This window comes from Nanorana parkeri, unplaced genomic scaffold (assembly GCF_000935625.1).
Source record: "Nanorana parkeri isolate BGI_ZX_2015 unplaced genomic scaffold, ASM93562v1 scaffold1332, whole genome shotgun sequence".
Classification (NCBI taxonomy): Eukaryota; Metazoa; Chordata; class Amphibia; order Anura; family Dicroglossidae; genus Nanorana; species Nanorana parkeri.
Window position 1 is genome coordinate 449721 of NW_017307600.1, and position 22495 is coordinate 472215.

The 22495-nt window shown below is 44.2% G+C and overlaps 1 protein-coding gene across 1 annotated transcript; it reads left to right on the forward strand.

Moving 5' to 3' along the window:
* The first annotated feature begins 4453 nt into the window (after window positions 1–4453).
* Window positions 4454–21172, forward strand: LOC108797763 (poly [ADP-ribose] polymerase 12-like). Its single transcript, XM_018569417.1, has 10 exons — window positions 4454–4748; window positions 6612–6674; window positions 6911–7034; window positions 7807–7969; window positions 11510–11630; window positions 16592–16676; window positions 16780–16891; window positions 17065–17195; window positions 19725–19876; window positions 20886–21172. The coding sequence occupies exons 1-10, from the start codon at window positions 4454–4456 to the stop codon at window positions 21170–21172; spliced, it is 1533 nt and encodes a 510-aa protein (XP_018424919.1).
* The last annotated feature ends 1323 nt before the right edge of the window (window positions 21173–22495 follow it).

Genomic DNA, 22495 nt, shown 5'->3' on the forward strand with positions numbered 1-22495 from the left:
GGGGTGGTGGGCACCGTACAAGCGGACAGATGGCTACAGAGCCGCCCGAGCACTTTTATGTAACAGCTGTTAAAGGCTGTTTACAAGTAGCAGTGTTTTCTGTTCGCAGGAGCGCTCGTGAGCAGGAAAAAATTTATACTTACGGCGCCCCATAGTGAGCTTGCCATCTGTCCGTTTATTTACAACGGGCGGGTGGGCGGATATCAACTCTACACTCTTTTTATCACCAATTTCTTCATAACAGTACACTAAACATATTCATTGATCATCATGTTCATCATCAGGTCCTTTATAAATGTGTAATGGATCCAGCCTTCTATGCGTTTCGCTAAAGCTTCTTCAGGAAGATCAGGGGCAAGCTATAATATTTACATGGTAAATAAATACACAAGTGGTTACATCTAAGTAAACTCAACTAACAAAACATTCAAAACTTAAATAGACATCCACAACACAATATAAATACATAGATACCATTTTCTGGGAGCTTAGTGGTGAATGAGTCCACACATCCAGGGAACGTCCCTCACCACCCAGGAGACAGAGAGGGTGGGGAACATATTTTTTAAATATTTTTTATATGTACATTTTCTATGTTTTGAAATAGGATGTAATTTTAAATTATTTCAAACATGTGATTTATGAGTTGTTATTATTAGGGATGCACCCAAATATCGGCCGAAACATATCGGCCGAAAATGGCACTTTCGGCATTTAGCCATACATCGGCGCATCTCTGTTTTCTTTCCTCCCCGCTGGGTGCTGCTCTGTGTCCCAGCGGGGAGGTGAGAAAGTGTAACAGCCGGCCGAGCGCTGCGGGAGGAAAGTGCCGTGAGCGGCCAGCGTCTCTCCTCCACACCGCTCAGCCTCCTGTCACAGTCCACAGAGCGCGGTGTGGGCGGAGACAGCCCGCACTGTCACAAGAGGCTGAGCTCTACTCCTGCACCGCTCGCTCAGCCTCCTGTGATAGCTGTCAGAGATGGGAGCGAGGTACAAACACTCAGTGTTTACAGTGTTTGTAAATAATTGAGGACAGAGTATGGTTACTATATCCTCAATTATAAATGAATGGGAAGTGATCTACATCCCCTCTACATCACCTCCTGTTCATTCATGATTGTAGTTATAGTAAACATACTCTGTTCTCATGTTATGAATGAACAGGAACACTCATAGAGGATTCCTGTTCATTGATAACAGGGGATACAGAAAAAGAGATAGAGGACTTTGTGTCCTCAATCTCTTTTTCTATTTTAATAGGGAAATATCAGTGTTTAGACCCCTAATATTTCCTCAAAGCCCCTAAAAGTCAAGTAAAACATTAAAATATTTAATAAAAATTTAATTCAAAAATAAAAATAAATATAAAAAATAAAAAGTTTATAAAAAATAAATACAAATAAAATAGTTGAAAAATTTGAAAAAATGTAAATAAAAAACAATTTCGGTTTCGGCCTCACAATTTTTTTTATTTCGGTTTTGAAATTTCCATTTCAGTGCCCCTCTAGTTATCATATGTCTGGTTGTGTTCCTTTACATTCTGCAGATGACACATTAAAAGCCCCATTTAGTATTGTTTATTCTTTTATATGAGTTCTGATGAGGAAAGTTGCAGGGTCTGCATCCTTGTAGATGTAGATAACCCTTTTGGGAGTATCTTACCAAATCCCTATTGCAGGGGATATCTAAAGTTTTACTTGTAGTGCAGGCTTCTGGGAAAATCAGTGAGCCCATCACACCAGCATGAAATTACATTTCTGGGAGCATTCCATACCATATGTGTACAGAATGCCTCCAGGTAACCATATTGTATTAAATGCTTTGAACAGTTTAAAAAAAATTACAGCGGCTTTAGACTGAAAAAGTACATTTTTATAACAATGAATTGCAAAATGGCTTGTGTAGCAATTTTATACGCAATATAAGCATCACTTGCATTGTCAAGGAGTGGATCTAGTTGTGTAGGACTTCCATATGAAGCAGGAGTAAGCACAAAGAAAATGTCAGAAGCCCTCATAGTACATGGATCTTCCCCCCTGTCCCAGTGTGCACCCACTGCTCCCTCCTATGCAGAATAATGTTAAGGGAAAAGTTTCTATAAAGAAAAGGAAAGAACTGCTTTCCCGCATGTGCTTCCTATTCACTCAGTCTAAAGGAAGACTTTGGTGAAGCAATGTGATCAAGGGCAGGGCAGGTGCTTCACTTTCTGAAATCTGCCTCTGTGTGGCTTGTTGACACAAAAGATGAACTGTCAGTTGTCACTTTCCAATAGACGGCTTAAAATGAGTCATATACCTGTTGACCTTCTTATTTGTATACTGGCATATTAAGTATCTTCCTGTCTACATGAATATAATTCCATGACGATTGCCAGAGTTTTATTTATTTGCCTCAAAAGCAGGGCCACTTACGTCTGTGGGAGACCCAGCCCTGTCAATGAACTATTATACATCACCGAAGAAAGTTGTTGTTTGTTTACCAAAACTATACGCCGACGGGGTGTGTCCAGGACATACCAACTGTTACTAATTCTATTAGCGGGTACATATCAGCAAAGGAGTGAAATGTTTCTTTAAAGTGACTCCATCACCCAAAAAGAATTAATAATATTCATCAGTCTGCTGGCCAGTGACACCAGTCCTCTGACCAGTAACTCCAATCCGCTGGCCAGTGACTCTAGTCCTCTGGCCAGTAACTCCAGTCCTCTGGCCAGTAACTATAGTCTTCTGGCCAGTAACTATAGTCTTCTGGCCAATAACTCCAGTCCTCTGGCCAGTGACTCCTGTCCTATGGCCACCCTCTCCAGTCTTCAGGCCAATAACTCCAGTCCTCTTGTCAGTGACTCCATTCCTCTGGCCAGTCGCTCCAGTCCCCTAGCCAGTGACTCCAGTCTTCATTATTGTGGGGCTTCACCAGCCAAAGAATCTTTAGGATCCAACCCATTGCATGTCTGAGTTTCCCCGTTGTGCACTGTGGTTTAATTTGCTGGCTGCCATGTCACTGAGGTGTCTCTTTGGAGCTGTAAAGAGGAGGCAAATGCTTCCGGCACACCTGGAAGTATGCTTGATACTACACTTCTGTAGTCCGTGCAGCTCTGGTCAATGATCGGAGTTGCCGCAGGCCACACTGATAGGCATACTAACTCTTCTTCTATAAAAGGAACCTAATTGCTGATACTCACCTTTCATTGGCAAGTGAAATATGTGGTACTTCAGGTGATACTTCTCTATTACACCCCACAATGCAGAGTAGAGTGCCAGAGCAACCAACCACTAGACACCAGGGCTGGCCTCTGCGGTCAGGTCTTAGCATTGGACACACTCTGACCATATCAATTTAGTGCAGAGGGTCTTTCCTTTTTGTCCCAGCAATTAGAGTGGCAAAGGACAAAAGGAAGGTAAACCATGAGTGGGGGGAAAGGTAGAGGGAAGTATGTCACCCCTTGATTTCCCCAGCAAAAATAAAAGAGTTCTGGCTTGAGGTTAGCTTTAAAAGCTTGCGTTTCATTGGCTGCTAAAGTCATTAGTCTTAGATTGTAAGTTCCTTATAAAGATGATATTTTGAAGTTATCATGAGGCAATCTATTCAAGATCCTGTTGTAGCAGAAAGCATTGGACCCTGTCTATACGGAAGAAGGAGCATTTTGGAAGGAGCAGGTTAAGCCAAGACAATGTATTCTTGCAAACAAAGAGTGCTTGCCATCTGCTACTGTAGAAGGTTTGCATACTTTGTGTTGTTTGTTTTGTATTCCACAAAATAATTTTGTATGATGTGTCAATACCTGAATCTAAGGATCTGCGTGCATTGGCTTGGACAGTATGCCATGCAACCTCCTGCTGTGTTGCGTTTATGTGCGGCTGTTAACAGGCAGTAAGGCCTTGTTTACACCAAAAGCGCGTGCGTTCCAGAGCGGCAGCTGCTGGAACGCACCGCGATCGCTGAGAAACTTCCCCCCGCTTTTTGGGGTGGGAGTGGGCGTGGCGGTGCATTGAATTCAATGGCACAGCTTCCACGCCCCCCCCCCACTCGCAGTGCGATCGGACGCGTGGTGGTGGTGTGAACAAGGCCTAACCTGCCCACGCAGGACATAACAGTTTACAATGAAACCGCAGAATAGTTTTCTTACTACCGTACAACACTCATTGCACTGCATTAGATGCCTTTGGGTGTGATGTCCAGATCATGTGAAGCTGACACTGCAGCAAGTGCATGTAGAGAGAAGAAGCTGCAGAAAATCAGCAGCACTGAGATGGGGAAAAGGCTGAAAAAAAGTGTACAGAACAAACTAAATGTCATCCGGTTAGGGTTACATCTACTTTAGCAGAATAATGACCTCTATCCAATATTTATTACAGTTGTACTAATTCTACCCCTGATATCTATTCCTTTCCAGGACTGTCCAAAATATGTCCATGACAGCTGTGACCAAGGAGAGGATTGCAAGCGTCTCCACATGTGCAGATACTTCACGGGAGGATCCTGCTACAGCTATTTCTGTGATAAATCGCACAATCTGCTGGAATCCAAAATAATGCTCAAATGCCGTTGGATGAGCCAAATGACCATCGAGAACTTCCAGATGCTCTGCGATCTGAAACACGATGAGAGGCACCAGGTACCTCGACGGGTGGCTAATAATGAGGCCAGGGAGGCTCGACACAAGACAAGAGACATAGGGGGAAGAAGGCCAAGAAAAAGAGATGATTCTCAGGACTCAGACGGCAGTAGCATGGAAAGAAAAAATGAAGGTACTGATATTACTCTAATTATCATATAAGGTATATAAAACACCTGGGAACCTCCCAGTTTAAACATACAAGAAATTAAATGCACATTCTGTGTTTAGTGAAAACCGAATGTCAACATGACAAGTAGATTCACATCCATATTCATTTGAAGTTATATGTGTAGTGCCCTCTGCTATGTTGCTATTAAATTTAGTGTTATATCTAGACTGTAATCAGTCTGGGTGCTGATTGCTCTGAGATCTGCAGGTTTCCCTAAAGGTCCCCACACACCTTGCGCTAATCGTACGATAATCGCGGGAAATCCCACGATCGTACGATTATCGTAAGGTGTGTGGAAGCCGTGCGACCTCTACTACTGTAAGGTCGCACGACTTTTAACTTACAAACATGTTCGAAAACCTGCCGAACACCGTACGATGCTCGGCGGGTTTTCAAACATGTTCGTAAGATAAAAGCCGGGCTGGGCCGGCCACAATGCCGAACGGGCGCACACTGCCTGTTCGGCATTGCGGTCATCGGAAGCCCGCCCCTCGGGGGGGAGCGGCTTGCGATCATCGCAAGTACGATCTGCCTGTCTAAGATGGGCAGATCGTACGTTTTTTTAAAGTACCTTACAACCATCGCAAAACAAAAGTCTTGCGATGGTTGTAAGGTGTGTGCCCAGCATAGGTCGAGTGGATTGATTGATTCTACCTGTTGCTGGGTTGGGATCTCAGCATACAGTGCGGGAGGATCAATACTCAGATTATGAAAATGCATCTGGCTCTGACCATTCCCTGAGCAGGCTCACTGGCCAATCCCTGAGGTTTGGCTGGAGGAAGGTGATAAATATTTTGGAACACCTGCCAGAACTCTCTATCTCCCATGGGGCTTCTCCCTTGGAGGAAGTCTTTGTGCTGCAAGATGCCTGGGCCAAGGCATCAGCATGTGGCAGAAAGGACCCTAAGCAGCCCCAAAATCAATAAGTCAAATTGTTGGAATGCTAGTTAATTGTTCTTGTTTTGGGACAGTGAATTCAAGTTTTGAATCAAAAGTGTCAGCTTACCAACCAGGCACACAGCATTTACTGAATGGGAACTTTCCTTTAAAAGGACTATGTTGAACCCAACTTTATACTCCAGGCCCCCCACAGAGCCTTGGTGAGACCCAGCAAAGCCCCGGGGAGACCATATAGAGCCCTGTGGTATCTCACCAGGGCTCTGTGGGGTTTAACCAAGCTGGTTAGAAGCTGTACTTTTCAGCTATTACTCAGCACTTACAGTGGTGATCACCACCAGGTCTCTCACTCTCCCTGGGATGATAAATCAGCAGGAGGCCCTGTCACTTCCAGTGTCTCGGATGTTCCCCTCCTGCTCCCAGAGGGGGCAGAGTCCATACCTCCCCCAGACTGTAAAGTCTCCTGGGAGCTGTAGTTTTATCTGCTTGAATTAACATTGTCTCTCCCTTTCTCCACACTACTAACCCCACAAGTCCCTTTGCCACACAAGACCTGGACAGGTATAATTAACCCTGAGGCTACACTTACTTTTTCCAGATATGCTGGGTCTTCTGTCTCTTCCCTGGGCTGTGGACAGTCCTCGATGGTGCAGAGAGCAGCACTGACTTCACAACATCAATGCTGCTCTCTGCATTATTATATGGTGAGTGCATAGAGCTAATGCGAGGTCCACCTTAGGGTACCCTGCACTCACAGTATGTCTTCAGTCTTCCAGTCATCCAGCATCATTGCACCCTGGAAGAGTGAGGGTATCTAGTGATGCAAAGTAATTGCTGCCGGGGGAAGATTTCTTCTCTTTAAATAATAATCAGTATTTCAAATATCAAAATCACCAATTTTTTTCTTCCCTTGTGCTTTCATTTTAGTGTCGACAGAGAAAACACCAGAAATTTGCCTCACTTATATTTGGAAGTTTTGCAAGCTGGGAGGTAAATGAGAATAAATACAATTAAGCAACGTATGGCTCAATTCACTAAGCTTCTACTAAATCATAACAATTGTTATTATTCACAGTGACAGTTGAAATAGCAGTCACATAGCTGCATATAACTATTGTTATGACTAAGAAAACATCATGTATAGCACGATGAATTGAGTCTAAAAATATGAGATTTGGAATATTATTGTGCCAGAGATAATAGTCAGTGTTTTTCTTGGCTGACAGATACGTGCCCCAATATGCACTACTACTTACCATACCGCTGGCAAGAGTTTAATGGAAGTGAATGGGCCGACTTTCAAAATATGGAGGACATTGAAATGGCTTATAGTGATCCTAACAATGCCAGGTAGGAGCCCCTCAGTCTGTGGGGTCAGAATGTAAAATTAAATCCTGGTTTACACTAGGGATGCACCGATACTGGTTTTTCGGTATCGAGTACCGGTATTTTTTTCACCTATACTTGCCGATACCGTATACCGATGCCGGAAGTCCCATTACGAAAGCCGGGCGGCGTGTAATGACTCAGCGCCCGGCTTCCCGATTAGCCAGGAAGCTGTCTCCATGCTCCCTCGTCACTTGGTGACGAGGGAGCATGGAGACGGCTTCCTGGCCAATCAGGAAGCCGTGGGGCAGGTAATGACTACAAGTATCGGTGCATCCCTAGTTTACACAATGCTAATTTTATTAGGTAAATAAAACTACTAAGGGTAAATGTCACCATTGTGGGAGGGGCAGAGACACAAACTACTGGGGGAAAATCTCATCATTGTGGGAGGGGTAGAGACACAAATTACTGCTGAAAAATCTCATCATTGTAGGAGGGGCAAAGACACAAACTACTGGGGGGAAATCTCATCATTGTGGGAGGGGCAGAGACACAAACTACTGGGGGGAAGCTCACCATTGTGAGAGGAGCAGAGACACAAACTACTGGGGGGAAATCTCACCATTGTGGGAGGGGCAGAGACACAAAATACTGCAGGGAAATCCTTCCATTGTGGGAGGGGCAGAGACACAAAATACTCCAGGGACATCTCACCATTGTGAGATTTTGGTTTTCCTGTTGGGAAGATCTCTTCACTTCCTGGTCAGCAGCTGCCTCCTTCTTTTTATCACAGCTACAGATCAGTTGATTTCCAGACCATGAAAGCTGGTGATAAGCAGGTCCGCAGACTCTCCACCCCGTCATCGGTCAATCAACCGGAGGAATATGTTCTGACCACTGAGTGGATTTGGTACTGGAAGGATGAGTTTGGCACCTGGACCAAGTGTGAGCATTCTGTAAGTGAAATTATTATTACTTTATTATCATTTTATTAAAAGGATTATTTCTGCTGTGTTCAGGTGGCTATCAGAAGATTCAATTAGAGATAGAGAACATAAAAGCAAATGGCAAATGAGCTTTGGGTTTGGGTAGACCATTAACAGAACCTGAACCAAAGTAGTTAACAGTTGGAGAAAATGAATGTGGTCGTTTGCAACTATGGCAACCAAATTTCCAATAATGCACTACCCGCCCTCTGAACTGAGGTCAGGTGGCTTAGAAGTAGCAATTATAGTCTTAGTAAGTTCCTTTCATTAAGGGGAATTTATCAAAACCGGAGCAGACAAAATTTGGAGCAGATTGCATGGCAACCAATCAGCTTCTATCTTTAATTTACAAAGCTTAATTGAACAATCTGAAGAGAGATGATGATTGGTTGCCATGGGCAACTGCTCCAGATTCTCTCTGCTCCAGTTTTCATACATTCTCCCCATTGTCTTTCCAGGGAGAGTTAGATGCAGCTGGTAATTGCCGAAAACATACATATTTACATTGTGTTACAGCTACACCGTGTGACGGACAGTCCTGTTGCAGATTAAGGAAAATTACAGAGTGTTTGCAGGGAGAAATATATTTGTGTGTTAGTTGCTGTTGACTGCTGGACAGCTTTTTTTGGGGGGTACTTTTTTATTTCATGTTTTAATTTTTTTTGCTTTCAGTAAGGCTATAATAATGGTTTGCGGTTTAATGTCTACTAATATTGATTTTTTAAAATTAAAAACTGCCTGGTGTGAGTCCTGTTAAAAATGCAATACAAAACACAAAAATTCCCCGGCCTCAACCTGCCAGCCAGCCTGCAACCAAACAAGTAGCCCTGTCAACAGTATGCGTTAAAATCAAAGGTTTTAGTTGCACAAACTTTTGGCCAAAAATATGTAGAAGCCACACTGTCGCGCCAAGGTACCTCTGCAAAGTGTGGTCCTAACTCTATGTATCTGAGTCTCCAAGTGTGAGCATATTAATGAAGTCGATAGATTGCATGCAGGTGTACCTGGAGGTAGCCTACTCCTCCTAATAAGGTGCAGGGACGCACTGGGGGCCCAGCAACCAAAAATGCACGCTGGGACCCCAGTGCATCCCCCAAACCAAAAATAGTCAAACTAGAAGCCTTCCCAATGTGCTCCCTGCTATAAAGGCTGGTTATAGATTCATGCATGTACCACTTTTTTCTAGTTTGACTATTTTAACCCTGGGGCTACACTCAAGTTGATTTGTTATTAACTCTTGCAGTGGGGCTACCCCCTCACTGCAAGGGTTAAGTGCTCGTTTTGGTCTAGGGAGGAAAAAACAGTGATACTCACTCAATCCTTGGAGCTAGCCACTGTGACAGTGTAGTCTCTACCTACACTGCAGTGAAGGAATGTCCCTCAGCTTTATACAGCAGACAAAGTCTGTAGCAGCTGTGCATGGCAACCAATCAGCTTCTCTCTTTCATTTTCAAATCTTAACTGAACAAATTGAAGTGAGAAGCTAATTGGTTGACAAGGGCAGCTGCTCTAGTTTTTTTCTTCTCCAGTTTTGATAAATTTCCCCCAATGTGTCTGTGACTCAATGTAAATATAGACATTTCACTTTCACTAGGCTGTTTCTTCAACAGGACCCACACAAGCTGGCTTTGAATAAAAGAAAAAAAATTATCAGAGTGTATTTATTTTGCTGAAAAGAAACATAACATAAAATCTTTTAGTGAGTACATGCACAGTCTTTGCACACTTGAACCACATTGCTTTTTCAACAGGACCCACATCAGCCAGCTTTTAATTTAACCCTCTCACTGCCACCAACGTATGTTATACCTCGCTGGCAGCATGCCCCTTTAAACAGAGTCCCAGCGGTTTACATGTGTTTATAAATATACTCTAATGTTGAATTTTTTTAATGGCTGGTGTTAGTCCTGTTTAAAATGCAGCCTAGTACAAGTGCTTAAATACTATGCACAAACTCACTACAATATTTCAATGGCCTTTTTTCAGCAAAATAAATATTTTTAATGTTGTCTGTGAAGGTTCTCATTCATCCAGGTCATGGTATATGTGTAAATAATAAGTCAAAGCAACTGGACTTGCTGTATTTTTCTTGAAGACGTTTCACTGGACATCCGACCAGCTTTCTCAATTCAGAGACATTTTTAATGTTGTTTTTTGATGGAAAGCTGGCTAGTGTCTGTACTATTCAAAATGGAACTAGTAAAAGTGTTTAAATATTGTGCACATAGTCACTACAATAATAATTGTAATATTATAATAATAATTTAAAAAAACTGACTGGTATGTGTCCTGTTTAAAATATGGTCTACTAAAGGTGCCTGTATACTGTTTATGGAGTCAGTACAATATTTTAGTCTTTTTTCAGCTAAATAATACACTCTAATTTTGATTTCTTGATTAAAACCTGCCTGGTGTCTCCCTCCTAAACTGCGGCCTACTAAAGCTGGCTACATAGTGTGCATTGAGTCTTTCCAATATGTCACTATGTCTTATGTCACTTCTTTATGTGAAATAATGCACTCTTATTTTCATTTCTTAACCCCTTCGTGACTGACGACGTACGTGTACGTCGCCAGCATCGGGGCTGTGTAAACAGACTCCCGGCGACTTTTGCCGCCGGGACTCTGTTTAAGGCCTCAGTCATGAAGGGGTTAAGTATGAACCTGCTTGGTTTCTCCCTGTCCTATTGTGGCTTTGTAAAAGTTGTTGTCTTTCAAATAATACACTTTTAGCTTTGTGTCAAAGGCAGGGATAGTATTACAAGAAAATAGCCATAACATTTTTTAAGGATAAAAATTAAACATTTTTAAATTACTATCAACAAATGCTAATCTTGAAAAATGTCTCTACCCGTTCTGTCTTGTATTAGAAGCTGCTGGCTTCTTACTCTATAAATAAGAGGGCCCTAATCTAGTTCAAACAGTGCTTTCAGAAACTGCTTTTTTTAACAGTAGAGACATTTCCGCCTCTTCTCTCGCCTGCAAGGTGTACGTAAGTGACCCTGTGGTGACAGGGACACATTGAAGTGAAACTGTTTTGGGGAAGGCAGTTGAAGCTCTTGCTGGTACCGTTACTGGTACCAGCTTCCTCATCATGTCTTGTGAACCGATATCATCTCCCTTCAGCCATTAGGAAGCCACTGATAATGTGACTGCACATTCGAGTTACATTATCCCAGATTCCAGGATCTAACAGATGGCAAAAGTGGAGAGAGAGTGTACATGGTCATACATGCACCATAGGCAGTGCACACCAAACAAAACATTGCTAGTATATAGGTAAAGCAGTTGAAAGTCGTACAAGGTCACTTTAACCAAAAAACTACTTTTGTTTCATCTTAATAGCTACAACCAACCAACTAATATAACAACTTTGTGTCAATACTGGTTTAATCTATAGAGCAATCAATAATACATTCCAAAGATATACTGTATATCCTACATTAAGGCTGTCTGAATGTATAAATGTGCTTCACAATACAATTCAATGACTGTCACCTTTCTCTTCTAGAACACAAAGAACGCGAGTTCCTCCATTTGTTCATCAGACTTGGAAACCATTTACTTCCATAACCCCGGTGGGACCATCCCGTTCACTGCTGGAAAGCGGAACTACATCATCAACTGCCAAGGTGACCACCACCTTACTCATAAGAGACAAGCAAAATGCACCTGTGTATTAAGCAGAAAATCATTTTATAGCACATACAGTAGCTGTAGAGTGACAGAGCAATAGGTATTCATGGTTTCCATTTGGGATGCACCAATACCATTTTTTAAAGACCAAAAGTACTGATACTTTTTAAGAGTTCAAGTACCGAAACTTTTCCCCAAGTACTCACTGATACCAATTATAGATAGCTCTTTTTTTTAGTGTTTTGGGACAGTTTCCTCTAAAAAACAATACATACACCACACTTGGATACTGGTATCGGTGCATCCCTAGTTTCCATGGTCTCCGTAATTATGACGGCAGCCCTAAGCTCTCGAATTTCATCTCTTCCTTTCTCTACCTCAAACAAGTCAAAGTTAAAGGACACTTGCGAATGGGACGGATTGCATTGCTCTGTGAGACTTTGACATGCACATGCTGCGATTACCTGTGGATGATCACCACAAAATGCAGACTGCTTGTATTCAGGGGCAATTGCCCACATGGGTGATTACATGCAAACAGCTGTGAACAGCGGGGGGTGCTGTCAGCTGTCATTGTGTTGTACAGCACCTCCCTCTGCAGCTGTTTGCATGAGTCTCAGTTCTTAGGACTTATGCAATCTGCCCCATTTTTAAGTGTGAATGGGGCCTTAGAGTCTTAGAGACCAAAAATTATGTATGTGCCATTCCCTTCAGAGCAGCGCACACTGCACTGTAGTGCGTTACCATGTGTAGCTATGGTGCCATTCAGAAAAATGGTACTGCAGCGCACTGGTGTAAATGAGACAAAATTAAAAAAAAATATTCCGCACGCATTTCACCATGTTTTATGCCTTTAAAAAGGTTGCAAGTGCGTGAAAGTACCTGTTTATCAAGAAATCTAGCTTCCTGTCTGGGCTGGCTACGCTGTGCCTCCACTGAATAAAATCTCTACCAGTATTGTCCTACCTACCCAGTTCTACCCTGCTAGACTACAATACTCCACTTATCCCTATTAATCTCTGTCACTCCCCAAATGCATACACTGATTTCTTTCCCACCAAAACAATACTGCTGCTGCCTTGACTCCCAAGATCCAGCCCATACGCTATATAGGTAAAGGGCTAAAGGGGGATTAAGTTCTGGGAGCATGACATAAGGAGCTGACCTCCTAGGATCTGCTCCTGCGGGAATTTTACAAGGTTGGTGATGATTTCACAGGGATGCATAAAAAATGTTTCTCACTGCAGGGTAAAAGAAAAAACGAATGCTGGAACTGTTTTGCTTGGCTACAAATCCCGGGCTGAGCCCCAAATGTTTGCTTTGTAACTACAGATCCCGGACTAAGCCCCAAATGTTTTCCTTTGGAACTACAGATGCCAAAGACCAAAATATAAAGCTTATCCAAAGGACGAGCCCAAATGTACTGCTTGGCAAAACTTTAATTTCTATTTTGTTGTCTGTTCTTGCAGTAAAGCTCAAGGAAACTGACCTAGTAGCATTTAAAGTACATTACTTGGCAAAAATGCAGCATGCACAAACTTAGTTAAAGAAAAATCAAACATACATACAGGCTTCTACAAACAAACATACATACACATGCACCTACTTACTATCCTTTCTAGTGCATGTAATGGTTATCTAAGAATGGAAACACTAAAATATTTAGCTTCCAGTTGCAAATTCCTTCTTCGAACAGGATATCGTGGCAATTAAGCGTTCTCAGGAAAATGGCTTCTGGTTCCAGTCTCTCTCAAAGTCCTTTGTTGGCCGTTATGTCCTTTCCTTGGTCAAAGTGAAACCCCTCAAGACTTGTATCAGTGCCTATGCAACCTGTATTTCACTTTTTACAGCTCTAGGTGGCAGCGTTGCATCATGAATTGCCATCAGTAGTCAATGGTGAATAAGCCTTGACTAGCCTAGGCGTGCTTGTTTACACAAAGTTTCCTCCTAACAGTATGCCATTGTATAATAGCTGGATACGAATAATAGGGAAACAATACAGCGCAGCCATACCATTATCAATTTGGTCTGTTTAGAAGGCACCCTCCATTGTGAGAAACCAGCTCTCTGTCAGTAGCCACCAAAATTATTGGCACCCCTGCATTTCAGTCAGACAATGCACCACTTTGCACAGAAAATTGTAAAATTGTTGCAATTACAATTTTTTAGGCATTCTCATGTTTATTTCTTTTGTTAGTATTGTGCAAATCTCACACATTCCAAGTAAAACTCCAAAAATGGACCGGACAAAATTATTGGCACCCTGAATTTATATTTGGTAGCACAGCCCTTGGAAAAAAATAACTAAAATCAATCACTTCCTGTAACCATCAATAAGTTTCTTACACCTCTCTACAGGAATTTTGGACCACTCTTCTTTCACCAACTGCTGCCGGTCTCTCACATTGGAAGGGTTTATTTTCCCAACTGCTGTTTTGAGATCTCTCCACAGGTGCTCTATGGCAGTGCTCCCCAACCTTTTTATCGTCGCGGACCGGTCAACGTTTGATAATTTTACCATGGCCCACTGAGGGGGGATGCGGGGCCCCGGTGTTCGGACACCGGGACCCTGCACTGCCCCATATTGCAGGACTGGACCGCACTGAGACTGTGCGGCCCGCTACCATTTGATGGTACCGGGGGTTGGGAAACACTGCTCTATGGGATTCAGATCTGGACTCATTGCTGGCCAGTCCAGTACTCTCCAGCGCTTTGTCTGAAACCATTTCTGGGTGCTTTTTGACGTGTGCTTTGGGTCACTGTCCTGCTGTAAGCCCCATGACCTCTGATGGAGACCCAATCTTCTGACACTGGGCCTTACATTGCACCCCAGAATTCTTTGCTAGTCTTCAGATTTCATAATGCCATGCACACAGTCAAGACATCCAGTGCATGAAGCAGCAAAGCAACCCCAAAACATCAGTGAACCTCCACCATGTTTGACTGTAGAGACTGAATTTTTTATCTTTCAAGGCATCATTTCTTTTTCTGAAAACAATAGAATGATGGGCTTTACCAAAAAGCTGTCATTTTGTTTCGTCTGTCCACAGCACATTCTCCCTAAAGGATTTTGGCTTTCTCAGGTAAGTTTTAGGAATCTCCAATCTGGCTTTTTATGTTTCTGTGTCAGCAGTGGGGTCCTCCTGGGTCTCCTACCATAGCGTTCCTTTTCATTCAGATGGCGACGTATAGTGCAAGCTCATATGTCCATAGGTCTTGTAGCACTCCCAAAGTGTTGATGGGTGCTTGAAATGAATGCGGATGGCACCGCACACAGAACAACTTTGAAAACAGATATCCTCAGCACACCAGCAGGACGAAACTTTTAAGTCAGTGCAAATTTATCAATAAATGGATTCGCACTGACTTAAAAGTTTCGTCGTGCTGGTGTGCTGATGACATCTGTTTTCAAAGTTGTATAGTGCGAGCTGACACAGTTGTACCCTGTGCCTGAAGGTCAGCTTGAATTTGTCTGGAAGTTGATCGAGGGTCTTAATCCACCATTTGAACAGTCCTTTGTTGCAATCTTTGATCAATTGTTCTCTTTCCTCCATGTCCAGGGAGATCACCTACAGTACCATGGGCTGTAAACTTCTTGACAATGCTGCGCACAGTGGACGCAGGAACATTAAGATCTCTGGAGATGGACTTGTAACCTTGAGGTTGTCCATGCTTTTCCACAATTTTTGTTCTGAAATCCTCAGACAATTCTTTGCTGCTCTTTCTCTTCTCCATGCTCCATGTGGCACACAGAGACAGACAACAGAAAGGTTGAGTCAATTTTTCACCATTTTAACTGGTTGCTGGTTTGATTTCTATATTGTCAGCACCTGTTAATTGATAAAGGTGAGTTTAATTACAAATTACAGCAGCATCACAGACTTGGAATGCAATTATTTCTTTTTCAATTTGGAGAAGGTGCCAAACATTTTGTCCAGTCCATTTTTTGAGTTTTGCTTGGAATGTGTCAGGTTTGGCTTTTTTTTTTCTCAACTGTTTTTGTGTCTTACCAATACAAACAAAAGAAATAAACATGAGAATGCCGAAACATTTGTAATTGCAACAATTTTCATGCGCAAAGTGGTGCATTATCTGACAGAAATGCAGGGGTGCCAATATTTTTGGCCATGACTGTATATGCGCAACACAGGGACATGATCTAGAAGGGGAGGTTTAGGGGGTATAGTTGGGTAATGCCTGGATATAGACTTGTCAGGATCCAGAGCACCCCCAGGTGGTGCTGGAGCCAGGTCCTGCAGTTCCTGTGCTCGCCTGCGGGTGTCTCCAGCAGCCAGGGACTGTAAGGAACCTGCAGCTCCAGTACTCACCTGCGGGTGTGCCCCAGCTGTGACTGATCATCCCATCACCTGGTGCTTCCTGGGAGGGTATTTAGGCCCTACCTGCAGTCAGGAAGCTGGCTCAGTATTGCGTCGCCTGCACTTGACTGATTCCCATAAACCTGAACCCTGCATCCTGAACCCTGCTTCCTGAACCCTGCTTCCTGAACCCTGCTTCCTGAACCCTGCTTCCTATCTGCAGACCTGTCACCGACCCGGCTTGTTACCCGACCACTCTCTTGGATCCTGTTCCTGGACTGTGCTGCTGCCCTCCTGTTAACTACCCGGCATGTACCTGACCACTCTTCTTTTATCATGAGGCCTGCCATATATCTGCAGGCCTGTTACCCCTCCTTGTTGCTTCCCCCTGGCTGTAGGTGTGTGTTTGCCCCAACGGTGGGTTTATTACTTCACTGCTAAACCTGTGGGGGGTTGAGGGGGTTTGTAGTTTTGTTGATGTGTAGCAAATAAACTGTGTGCATAGAGCCCTATCCTGTGTGGGCATATTAATTTGGTCATCCTGCGTGGGTACCTGCATGTGGCGTGAGGACGCCTGTGCATGGTACCCTGACAAGACTTTAAGTGTTTTCTCTTTAGCCTGATAATTTTTTTACCTTCAGAAATGAGGCAGAGGAAGACGGAGGAGGAGGTGCGACGCAGACCTATTTTCCAGAATTTTAGAAAAGTGAAGATGTTGAAAGGAAGGTAATAAGTACAGAAATATCATAATGACCATCTGAATATACTGAAATAATAAAGCAGGTATTGTTGAGGTGGCTCCCGTCTATTCTTTGCTTTTATTTTGCAGCATCAAAGCTGCTGCAGGCCGTTCAAAACAAAAGCCATCAAATCCCCTTCTCAGGACTTCAAACTACCCAGCGGAATGGGACATGAACGCCATGCCAGACATTGGTTATAAGGTATGACCGAAAGGACACTTATTTATTCAAAAATTAACTCAACTAAGACCAATTTTCATGTCAAATTATATAACCACATTCTCATCCAGTTTCAGGTAGATATAGTCTAAACCTTACTTGAGATAAAATATGAATGTATAAGTCTGAAAACATTTTTTTTTTTTAACTTGCAGACAGTTCTTGTAGACAATACTTGTGCAGAGTTCTCAAACATCGTCAAAATGTTTAGTAAGACAGTCTCCGGTCAAACAGTGAAGAAACTATGGCGTATTCAGAACCCCACCCTCTGGCAGGTCTATCAGTGGTATGTTGACAGTTATTATTACAAATTAACAGAGCTCGGGGGAAGGCTTTAAGACTCAAGCAGCCCCTATGTAATAAAAAAAAACCAGTGTTCTACCTTCATAGATCCAAGGGATAGTTCTATTCCTAAAGACAGATGTAGCAGGTTTCCCAGGAGAGGAGCACAAGCCAAGTGGGGGTATTTGTTGGATGTCCGGAAACTGTGGAGAGATCACACTGTAAGAGATGTTTTTGGCCACACATGACACCCATGACACACAGAAGAGCTCAATAACAACTCTTTATTCTCAGCTTTTAACAGAAGAGCAGAAACTGCAACTTCTCTCTGGGAATGTATTCTCAAGAACCTGAGCAGTCTGCTTTCTGTCCCCAGGCAGAAACCTAGAGGGTATGTATCACGTACCTGTGTGGAGACTGGATGTGGAAAGAGGCTTCCCTTGCACCTCGTGTTCTAAGGACTCTGGTAGTGGGGACAGAGTCCTGGCAGACAAGAGTGGCACGAGTGCCAGTGGTGTTATCACCGTGCAAGCCGAATATCTGGTTCTGCAGCAGGGTTGGGGTTATCCCGAAGTCCAATGTCGACAGGCCGAGGTCACACCGAGCAGGCAGAGAAGGTACAAAACGAGGAGGCAAAGGCAGTACAGTAAAGCAATCCGAGGTCAAGGGCATTGGCAAGCAAGAATGGTCAAACAATCCGAGCTCAAGGGCAGGCTGCAGGCAAACAAGGTCTAAGTCAATCCGGGTCAATAATCACAGGAACTGAGAACAAGGAACAGGAGACGTCAGGGCGCAAGCGTAGTACGAGACCCGGGATTTGGCGCATGCGCGGAAGCAGCTGGTTTCTGACAGTATGCCACCCGTTACTTTGTATCCACTACTGGCGATACTTATTCTAGTGTACACTCGTGTCCCAAGTTAAGTGTTGTGGAATTATTCGACCAATTCACATTGCCCAGTAGCAGAGGAACCTGGTTGCAAAAAATGACCTCCCACTCTACTGCAATAGGAGTCCCAAACCTAGGCATCTTTTTACTCAGTGTTCTCGCCCAAGCCCTGAACACACATGGTCAGCTGTTTTAGATGTAACAGCTTAAAGCTACTTCATCTACTTTTCTTTCTGCCTTATGCAGGCAAAATGGCACCAAGGGAGTTTGCATTTGCACTGTAAATAGGGTTGAAGCACATCAAGCTCTTGCAGTGGTTTGGCACAGTATAAGCCAATGGGTCTCGGTGTTGCCGAGGGCATGCAACACTCTCTAAAGCCAACACAGGGCAATATTTCTGCCTGTTGTCTAAATTAATACACTCTGATTTGTATGTCTTAATGAATAATGATGTAGGTCTCTTACATTGCTGCTCAATCAAACTGCTTATATAATCTCCAGACATACATTGCCCAACAGCAGATGCCCTACCATGATTTGGCTCAACCCTGTTGCAAAGAATGACCTCCCACTCTCCCACAAACCCAGGCTTCTGCTTACTCAGTGTTCTTGCCCAAGCCCTGAGCACTGATGGTCAGCTGTCTTAGATATAACAGCTTAAAGCTACTTGATCTGCTTTTCTCTCTGCCTTATGCAGTATAAGCCAGGGACGTGCGGTCAGGGGAGGCAGAGCCTCACCTAGTGTTATGAAGAAAAAAGATGTCAGCTTCAAGTCTGAAGCTGACCGCTTTTTCTCCATTCAGATCGGCTTGTTACAGGTTACAAAGCAGGGAAAGCCTCCCCACTGTGTAACCTGTCATGGACGGAGCGCTGCCTGTTAATTACAGGCAGCGCTGCATCCAGCTTTTGACAGATAGTTAGGTTACACAGCAGCGGGCTTCCCCACTGCTTGTGTAACCTAACTTGGTGAGGCAAGAGCTGCAACAGCCTCTACACTGTGTTAGAGGCGTGAGCTCTGTGGATGGCTTGGACCAATGGCAAAGCGCCATTGGTCCAAGCTGTCCAATAAAAAAAAACAGTGAGGACATCGATCTCGATGCCTTACCAGTGACTCACCAGTGACAAGCAAGTGAGGGACAGGGAGGCTCCTCCCTTCCTCTTCCCCACACAGCTTGGTTACTGAGCTGGGGGCGGGCTTTGACGGGATGGGAGTGGAGCTTCAATGGGGCGGAGCTTCGGTGGGACGGGGCAGAGCTTTGGCATGCTGGGTGATGCCTCACCCAGCACAGAAGGCACGGCACGTCACTGGTATAAGCCAACGGGTTTTTGGTGTTGTTCAGAGCAACACCAGCTATTCACCAGCCAGTGGCACGAAACACTCGCTAAAACTGGCCAAACACTGGGAAAGAACCAGAGGCAATTAGGTCGGACTACCAAAATTAGTAAGACAAAGAAAACAGAGCACACAGCATAGTGCATGTTCATATAGGTATGGTTTCATCATATAACATATAAATGATAAGAGTTACATTGTAAAGCTAAACAGTGCAAGTGTAAAAGATTATTTTATTGTTTTAAGGAAATAAAGAAACTGTACTTCTTCCTTGGATAATTCTGACTTCATTACGTTGCTTCCTGTGTCTCAGGCAGAAGGATCAGATGAAGGAGAAAAATTCTGGTATTGCTGTGGATGAGCGCCAGCTGTTTCATGCCACGGAAAGCGCTAATATTGACGCCATCTGCAGAGACAACTTTGACTGGCGTATCTGCGGCATGAACGGTGATCTATACGGACAAGGTCAGTCTTGAAGCTCAACTCCAGATTGGACAGCTGCTCAGTTCCCATGCACCCCTAACGTTGATTCAGCAGCCTCCCATCATTCTAATCTCAAATGTAATTACAGAGCAAGAACACAAGAAGAGAGGAGAGGAGAAAAGTGCAGAGTCACTACTAGGAGGGGGGAACAGGGGAAGTAGATAAGTACTGAGTCACTGCTGGAAGATGGAAACAAGGGGGTGCTGAGCTGCTGCATCACTGCTGGGAGGGGAGAGCAGGGGGAATTGAATTGATCAGTCACTGCTGGGAGAGGGGAACAGGGGGAACTGAGCTGTTGAGCCACTGCTGGGAGGGAGAGCAGGGTGAGCTGAGGAGCCACTGCTGGGTTGCTAAGAGAAGGACATAAGTCCAGTGCTTCTGCTGTGCATTTTGAGGATATATTGCTCCACAGTACCTGCATCAGTGAGGATTTGTTTTAAAGCTCATTTATGACTTGTTAAGAATATGTGCATAATTGACTGTTCATAGCCTGTGGAAGAATGTAAAGAGTACACCCTGTGTGCAAACACTCCTCCAGCTGAATATATGATAGTGGACATATTATCCAACTATCTGTGATGAGAAAGAGGGACACACCCCCTACCACGCCCCTAGTTTGAAAAAGAATTAGTACGAAAAATATGATTGGTTAAACAGTTCTTTTCTCATTGCTAGAGGTTTAGTGCAATATAACATGTTTGATTGGTAAGTAGTTAAATAGTGAATTTTTGTAATAGAGGTCTATACATCAGACAAAAAATTGTGATAAATAAGGAGGAAAGAGGGCCAGAGGAAGCTGGTTCCAAAAAAAAAAAGGACAATCCCTCCAAATGAGGAATAGTTGGGAGGTTTAGAAAGCGGGACAGGACTGAGCCTATAAAATAAAGCTTTGTTCACACCATGCAGCAGGAGCTCCCAATATTCTGCACAGGAGGAGGATGCATTTTGTTATCCCACAGAGTCTGATATTTGTAAAATTTCTCCAACGCAGGAAGTTATTACGCCAGGGACGCGTCCTACTCCCACAACTACTCCCCGCCCACCTCTAAGGGGAGGCGCACCATGTTTGTGGCTCGTGTGCTGGTCGGTGACTTTGTCGTAGGGGATTCCAAAATGCAACGCCCGCCTCAGAAATCCAACGACACCAAGAGTTATGACTCCTGTGTGAACAACATCCGCAACCCGTCAGTCTTTGTGGTGTTTGAGAAAAACCAGATCTACCCGGAGTACATCCTGGAATACAAGGAAAAGAGGACATCTTTCTGTATTATTCTGTAAAACACAAACAAAGAGCTTAAAGCTGAACTCCGGACAGTTACAAAATTAACCCGTGCTGTGGAGATACCCCCACACTGCAAGGGTTAAGAGCTTGTTTTTCTCCAGGGTCTAAAATAAAGACGTTATAGTTGCCTGAACCTCAGCCCCACCTGGCTGCTAGACTGCTCCCTGCAGCTTCAATCCCCCTTCACTCCAGCGGTCTACTGCCCCTTAAAGTGACATTAACCACCTCCCGTCCGCCGATCGTTGAAAGACGGCCGGACGGGAGTCTCCTGGATGCGGGTGGGCGTCTTTAGACGTCCTTCGTGCCCGCGCCCACTGGCGTGCACAAGCGGGAAACCGCCTGGATTTTAAACGGCCAGTGATCGCTGGCCGTTTACATACAAGCGGTCCGGCGTCTGTAAAGACGCCTGATCGCTTGTATGATTCAAGTGAGGGTGCGCCCCCCCTCCTCTCCTTACCTCTGGTCGCTGTCCCCGCCGCCGTCCCCGCGATCCCGGGCGTCCATCCATGCCGGGCGATGTGGCCCCTCTGTGCACCCGCTCTCCTCCCGGTCTCTGAATGCAGGAAGTGATGTATACTACATCACTTCCGCATTCCTCTATACAGAAACCGGAGAGAAGCTGATGAAGCAGATCTGTGCACAGCTTCTCTGGGGGTCCCTAGGTGACATTAGGGGTCTTGCAGACCATGCTCACAAAATAAATAAAAATGTACACACAAAACAACAAAAAAAACCCACAAAAATGATTTAAAGTCCCCCACCCCCACATAGATGCGCAAAAAATGCGTTAGTGGCGCCTACACACACAAACGACGATTACTCCAATTATGCTGCACGTGTTACATATCGCCGCGAACGTCGCAATGAGAGCAATAATTCTAGGGCCACAAAAAATAATTCCCTCCCCTCAATGTTAATGTCAGCACTTACCTTTAATGATATCTCTTAATCCGATCTTCTTCTTTCCTGATGTTTTCATCTGTCCCTCCAGTGGGACGGCGGCTCTCCGATCCAGCGCTGACTCCTCTGTGCTTGCTGGCACTTCCTGTCCCACGGTGTCTGCATGTGGATGCACGCTGTCCATAGACTTACCTTGTGTCTCTGCTCGTCTCCCGGCCAAAAATCCGAACTGCGCATGCGTCCACCCCAAGATGCTTTGCGGCCGCCCGAGCAGTTTCGGATTCTTGGGCGGGAGCACGCGGCAAAAACGGGGTAAGTTTAAAACGCTGTTAAAGCGTTTAAAAAAAACATTTTGCATATATCTACTGCTTGCTAGCAGTAGATATCGGCAAAAAAACGGAGGGTTTAGAACCCCTTTA

Excerpts from the sequence above, each read along its gene's own strand:
- LOC108797763 (XM_018569417.1), top strand. The coding sequence starts at position 4,454 with ATGTGCAGATACTTCACGGGAGGATCCTGCTACAGCTATTTCTGTGAT. Across the intron at positions 11,631-16,591 it reads CTACATCATCAACTGCCAAG|AAATGAGGCAGAGGAAGACG; the intron begins GTGACCACCACC and ends TTTTACCTTCAG. Across the intron at positions 19,877-20,885 it reads CGGTGATCTATACGGACAAG|GAAGTTATTACGCCAGGGAC; the intron begins GTCAGTCTTGAA and ends TCTCCAACGCAG.